The sequence below is a fragment of the Chiloscyllium plagiosum genome, chromosome 2, assembly GCF_004010195.1.
Source record: "Chiloscyllium plagiosum isolate BGI_BamShark_2017 chromosome 2, ASM401019v2, whole genome shotgun sequence".
NCBI lineage: Eukaryota > Metazoa > Chordata > Chondrichthyes > Orectolobiformes > Hemiscylliidae > Chiloscyllium > Chiloscyllium plagiosum.
This window is the reverse complement of record NC_057711.1, coordinates 18602019-18609201: the sequence shown is the minus strand read 5'-3', so window position 1 is coordinate 18609201 and position 7183 is coordinate 18602019. Positions and strand designations below refer to the sequence as shown.

Here is a 7183-nt window from a genome sequence, read left to right as displayed (position 1 = left end):
TCACAATCTACAGACTCAGAAAATAACACCGTCTTATTCCTCTACAAACACTGCCCCAGGTTAAATTAATAGCTATGGCTTATATTTTAAGTTTAATCAAGAGACTTATCTCCAAAAACATATAATCAAGAAAGAATCCACTGTACCCACTACTGCAACCTATTCTTGGACAGACTTAAAACAATAATTAACTTATCTGATTCTGTGCTGTGAACTTCGCACAACAGTTCCTCCAAGATTAGTTGTGAATTTCAGTGTTTGTTAATTTTCCCAGATGCACTCCGATGTCCAGCGATACACGAATTCAAACAGCAAAGGCGGTAACTGTGCAGTCAGTCCCTACTAATTTGGTTTTCTTTCAAAAATATTTTCATTCTGCATTTTTTTGTGCCAAACAATTTAAATGAACCAACTCAATTACTCTGGTTGCACTATTCCAGTTCGAGTTCATTTTATAGATATATTTAAGATATTTTTATCTTACGCTACAAAGTGTAATATCAAAGGGATAATTGCCTTTAACTTCAGTTATTTCACTTTTTTCAAAATCTCAAGTCACATTGAGCTTACGTTTTGCACTACATTTTCCCCCTTATTTTTTCTGGACATATGTTTGCATTTGTGCAATTTTTTTCTCATTACATACTTTGCATGTTATCTTTTCATTCTGAGTGCATCATACTTGCCATTTTCCTTTGCACAAACTGTTCTCCTTCTGCACTCTTGATCAAAATTAATTAAGCTCTACTTTGTGTTTCCTTTCCTACACAAGTGCATGCCACTTTTTGTATTCTCACAGCATTGCATTTTTTGCATGTTCTCTTCCTGCTATGTGCTATATTACTAAACCCATCTATGCTGCTCAGGAGAACTACCGAGAGCTGCAAAGGCAGAATGACAAGATGGTGAAATGGATTGAAAAAAAAAGACAGATGGATTTCAAATGTGAGACTGGAAATATAATAAAAAGTAAAAATAATTACGGTTGAAAAACTGGATGAAGAGGAGCAAAATGTTTGCGTTCATATTCTCATGTAGTTAAAAGCAGCACCACAAGTGATAAGGTTGTAACAAAAGCCAATGTTCACCAGTTTTAAGGCAAGTAATATAGAATATAAAAAACAAGATACATTTGTGGATCTATATCAAATCCTAATTAGAATACAATTGAAGAAGTTTTAAGAGTTACAGATTAATTTTGTTTAGTACATTAAATGATCCAGGCAGAAATGTAGAGGGTTTGATCAGTAAGTTTGCAAATGAAACGAAAATTGGTTGTGTGGTAAATAACGTGGAAGAACACAGGACAATATAAATGGTCAGATGCACAGAACAATGGCAAATGGAATTTAATCCATGGAAGTGAGAGATGATATATTTTGGAAGGGCTAATAAAATAAGACAGTACACACAATGAGTGATAAGAACCTATGTAGTTTAGAGGATCAGAGGGACCTTGGTGTACATGTCCACAGATCCTTGAAGGCAACAGGTCAGATGGATAAGATGATTGAGAAGGCATATAGGATACCTGCCTTTATTGAATAAAGGCATTGAATACAAGAGCTGTGAGGTTATGATAGAACTGTACAAGATGTTAGTTAAGCCACAACTGTAAGCAATTCTGATCGCCACATTATAGGACGGATATGATTGCTCTACAGACACCATAAAAAAAAGTTCTGTAGAATATCTGTAGCTCAGGTTGTGGATTAGGTTGTTGTATTGCTCGCTGAGCTAGTGAGCTTGTTCGCAGACATTTTGTCACCATTCTAGGTAACATCATCAGTGCACCTCCGATAAAGCATTGGTGTTCTGTCCTTCTTGCTATTATGTTCCCTGGTTTGCTGGAAGGCATGATATCACTTCCAGTTTTGTTTCTTAGTGGTTCGTATACATGGGCTCTAACTCTACATGTTTGTTGATGGAGTTCCAGTTTGAGTGCCAGGCTTCCAGGAATTCCCGTGCATGTCTCTGTTTGGTTTGTCCTTGGATGGATACGTTGTCCCAGTCGAATTGTTGTCCCTCTGTGTGTGTGTGGACACCAGTAATAGTTAATCATGTGTCTTGGTGGCGAGTTAGTGTTCAAGTATTCTGATGGGTAGTTTTCTACAAGTTTGCCCAATGTAATGTTTTTGGCAGTCTTTACATGGTTTTTAGGAGAAAGTGGTTTTTGTATATAACTGTTGGTTCTGGCTACGGGAACTTTTATACTCACTGATGAGTATCAAATCTGTGCTATAAAAATCTTTTACTCTATGAGTTAATGGATCTTTATTATATAATATTCAGAAAGTGAAGAGGATGCAGCACAGATTCACTGGGATACTGCCTGACATGAGAATACATATACAACAGAGAAAATTTACAGCTGACACGGCAAGTACTTAAAACTATGAACAGTGCACAGACAACGATATGATAATAAAATTGTGGACATTTTTCATAAGTAGTGGCTTGATAACCCATACTTCAAAATGGCATAGGAAATAAATGTGTGGAACGAAAACACACAATTATACAAACACATGAACAAAAAACAAAAGTAAGCCACTGGGCCCTTTGAGCCTGCTTTGCCATTTAATAAGACCATGGGCTGATCTGAATTTAACCTCAACATTACATATATTCAATAATCTTTCAGCCCTTGGTGTAAAGAATCTATATACCTCTGCCTTAAAAGTACTTAAACATTCTACACCCATTGCCTTTTGACAAAGGGGATTCCAAAGACACTCAACCCTCAAAGAAAATATGTTTCCTCCACTCTGTTTTAAATGGGCGCCCCTGCATTTTTAATCTATGACCCCTAATTCTAGATTCTACCATAACAGTAAAATGTTTTCACCATCCACCCATCAAATTCAGTGCTAAAGTTCAGACATTTTGATAAGAAACTTGTGATTTACTTTCAGAGATTAAAACACCATATAAATTGATAAATAAAATTATAAAGACTATCTCAAAAATAAACAAAAAAATTAAGTTTATACATATTTACCTGACATCCACTGTGGAGTCAAAGAAGGAAATCAAATCATTGGTCAGCTGGATTTCTAAAACTGCTGCAGCTCCATCCTTGTGCCTTCTCTCAGATGAATTGATACACACTGAACCATGCATACCAAAATGTATCCTGTAATGGCATATGAATGACATTTTTACTTATTTCAAACTAAGGGCATGCCAGAATTTTCCTTGAATGCCCCTCTTGACAAACTCTCCAAAGTGAAAGACAAAATCAAATCAAAAACTTTTGGTTATCCTTAACCTATGTTCATATACTGGTGTCTGCATTAATGAAAAATTACTCAGGAAAATATTTTTTAAAAATAATGATACACTCACTTTGAAATAAACATTGAATTGATGAAAATTTTCAAATACGGATTAGTCTGCAAGTCTGCAGAGCCAGAGAACTGAGACAAAATTAGACATTGCAAGCAGATATCAGCAGGTCTGGGAGCATCCATAAGAAGCGTGCAGAGTTAACATTTCAAATCTGGTGACTCACCATCAGAACTGATAATAGATAGGAAAAGGCAGTATTCATGCTGACAAAGAGGTTTGGTGGGTAGGGTGCTGTGTGTAGGGGCCAAAGAGCTGTGGGGATAGTTTGCGAGAAACACCGTGCAAGATATGAAAGATGAGAGGTTGGGAGGATGTGGAGGGAGTTTGGGAGGCACAAGGAGTGGTGGTTGTTTCTTGACAGTAGACCTGAAGAGAAGAGAGGCTGAATAAATGATAATGACAGCTGAGATTAGGAAAGAATGGGTTGGCTGCACTGCATCATGTCATGACAGGGGCAGGTTGTGGGGGTGGGTAAAAAAACATAAAAAGACAGAATTATGGTTTAAAGTGATTGAACACTGCGTTGAGTTCTAGAGTCTACAAGGAAATGAGAATGTGTTCTTCAAGCTTTCGCTGAGAGTAACTGGAACACTACAGCAGCCCTGCGACAGAAATGTAGGAACACTGGTGTGTCGAAGTGGCAGGAAACTGGAAGTTTGAGATCATATCTATGGACAGAACGTAGATGTTCTCCAAAGCAATCACCCAGTCTGCATTTTGTCTCCCCAATATAGAGGAGACCATATTATGAACAGCAAATACAGTAAACTAGATTGAATAATGTGCAGATAAATCGCTGCTTCACCTGGAAGGTATGTCTGGGGCCTTGGATAGTGAGAATGAAGGAAATAAATTAGCAAGTAATACACCAAGACTCTTAAGATATCTTAGGGCTGTAATTTAGGAGAGGTGATAGCCTATTGGTATTAGCACAGGACTGATAGTTCAGAGACCCAGGTAATGTTCTGGGGACCAGGGTTCGAATTCCCCCACAGCAGACGATGGAATTTTAATGCAATAAAAATCTGGAATTAAGAGTCAAATAATGACTATGAATCCATTGCCGATTGTTGGAAAAACCCATCTGGTTCACTAATGTCCTTTAGGGAAGGAAACCGCTATCCTCACCTTGTCTGACCTATATGTAACCACAGACCCACAACAATGCCGCTGACTCTTAACTGCCTTCTGGGCAATTAGAGATGAGCAATAAATGCTGCCTAGCCAGCAATTCCCGTGAATGAATTAAAAAAAACAGTAGACTATCAAGGTCTAGTGGAACAAGTCAGATATAAAGATCATGTAAATGTTGGAACTGGCATTGTTTGAGTTGGAGTTCAGTGTTTTGTTCACAAACGGTCAAGTTCTATTCTCAATACAAGCCAAAGTACTGACATGCAAACACATTCCAGATATCATTTATCCACAGCAGTTCTACTGTATGATTTTTGAAGTTAGCACTGAAGCTAAACTATGCCTTCAAAAAATGGTTTTCCCAATTTTTCTTCAATGATACAAAAACTGTTCTTACTGGCTCAATACATTATAAATAAAACACTGCAATTAATTTGATTCAGCAATAACTACATTCCACAAAGCAATGAGAAAGAGACTATACTAACTATTTGATCTCTATGATATTAATACATTGAGCAATATATTATGGATACAATGACTAAGTAATTAAACCATGCAATTCAATACATTGCAGCAATATTTTTAAACATTTTAAAAACCTGCAGCTCACTAAGATAACCCTCAGCACTTCCTAAGCACTTCTTATTTCAAAATTCTTGCGTGCATATTTATGACTGCTCCAACATAGGTGGTGATTAAGAGCAACAACCCAGGGCAGGGCTCTCAGTCAATACTTGTCCTTTTCAGAGGACTCAGCGGAGACATTATCATTGAATTCAGCCACGGAAAAGTTGAACTTGAATCTTACATTTCAGTGTCCAACATTTTTGCAGGATTATTACAATAAACAGAGTCTTTCAACAAGGGTGTACTTTATTCAGTTAAAAAAAAAGACAGACTACCTTAGCGTAGTTAGGCCAAAGAAAATGAAAAGTTCCTTGCCCAATGTCTTCACATCAGTGTAAACCTTTCCTTTGAGGAGTAGGATTCCATTCTGACAAGAAACAGATCCATTAATTTGAGTGATCTGGAGAAAGAATAAAAAAGTAAATCGCCAAGTTTATTTTTCAGTTCCAATAAAAGATCATTGATCTGAAACATAATCTTTTAACCTCTCTCGCTCATTTGCAGTTCTGAAGCAGAACATAACTAGGGCATTTACATTTTTATGTGCTTAAAGAGTTCAATCATTTAAATTAAGCAACTTAACTCTATCCCCATTTTAAAGTCATATATCTTAGGCATTTTAAAATGATATCTCAACTATAATTAGAAGTCAGAAGAAAATGTTAAGAGTACAGGAACTATGAGAGGCCATTCAGCCCTTCAAGCCTGTTCATGGTTTACTTGTACCTTAACTCATTGACTTGTACCTTTGAGTCCCTTTGCTAAACATAAATATACAAATCTCAGCTTAGAACAGGACATAGTCTGAGAATAAAGGGGTGCAAATTTAAGACTGAGATGAGGGAGTATTTCTTCTCTTGGCAGGCTGAAAGTCTTCTGAAATACTGCCACAGAGAGCTGTGGAAGGCAGAGTTCTCATGTACATTTAAGGCTGAGATAGATAGATTCTTCATCAGTAGGGGAATCAAGGATTATGGGGAAAACATATGAAAGTGGATATGAGAAACCTTAGGTCAGTCATGATCTTATTGAATGACAGAGCAGGCTCAAGGGACCAAATGGCCTACTCCTATTTCCATTTCTTATGGTCTTGGTGCTTTTGATTTTACTCATCCTCAAAAGGTTTTTAGGGGAAGTAACAGATTTCTCCTGACTTTCGTAAGTGAGTTATTTTGCTGACATGAATGCAGAACAGCCTGATTTTAATTGTTTTTATATGCCTATTCCTGGATATGGGCAGAGCTGACGAGGCCACCATTTACTGTCCATCCCCAAAAGCCCTTCAAAAGATGGTGGTGTCTTCTTGAAATCCACAGACAGACTGCTAAACATTTGCAGCTCAGGTGGCCATTCAACTCATTGCGTCCGCACCGGTCACAACAAAGATCCAACTACACTAATCCTGATTTCCAGCTCCTGGGCCATGTCCTTATAACTTTTCTGATCTAGTGTCACTGAAAGAACAGCACTACTGTTTGAAATCAGGATGGTAAGTAGCTTGGAGGGGAATTTACAGGTCAGATTCCATGCAACTGTTGTCCTTGTCCTTCACGGTGTTACAGATCACAAGTGTGGAAGGTGCTGTTGGGGGAGATTTAGTGCTGCAATATATCTTGCAGATGGAATGCGCAGTGGTGAAGGGAAGGAACGCAGAAGGTGGTGAATGGGGAGTCAATCAAAGGGGGTGCTTTGTCAAGCATAGTGTTGAGCTTATTATATTGTTGGAGCTGAACTCATGCAGGGAAGTGAATGATCTAAAAAGCACAAGTCTGAAATGTGATGGAATATGCCCAACGTGCCTGGACAAATGCAGCTCCAACAACCTTTATTGACTGTCACTGACTACAGTCTACCGCATGGACAGTGACGGTCAATAGAGACACCATCCCTGTATTGACAAACACTACATGTACTGCTACTATTTTGACAGACACTTTCCATACCTTCCCTTTATTGAGAGGAGGTGTTGGCCGAGCGGTATTATTGTTGGACTGTTATTCCAGAGACCAGATACGCCTATTCCACCCCTACACCGACAGTCCCTGTCCACACCGCCCCTACATTGACA

General features: G+C 38.1%; 1 protein-coding gene across 2 annotated transcripts in view; it reads right to left on the bottom strand.

The window, feature by feature from the left end:
- The window catches only part of neil3 (nei-like DNA glycosylase 3), a 42843-nt gene that overhangs the window by 32191 nt on the left and 3469 nt on the right, over positions 1 to 7183 (bottom strand). Inside the window, exons 2-3 of one of the 2 annotated variants that reach the window (XM_043704855.1) lie at positions 5391 to 5515; positions 3002 to 3136 (exon numbers count right to left, since the gene is read on the bottom strand). In XM_043704855.1, coding sequence (XP_043560790.1) covers positions 3002 to 3136; positions 5391 to 5515 — 260 coding nt within the window. The remainder of the gene's footprint in view (positions 1 to 3001; positions 3137 to 5390; positions 5516 to 7183) is intronic. The other variant, XM_043704864.1, reaches the window with a different exon arrangement.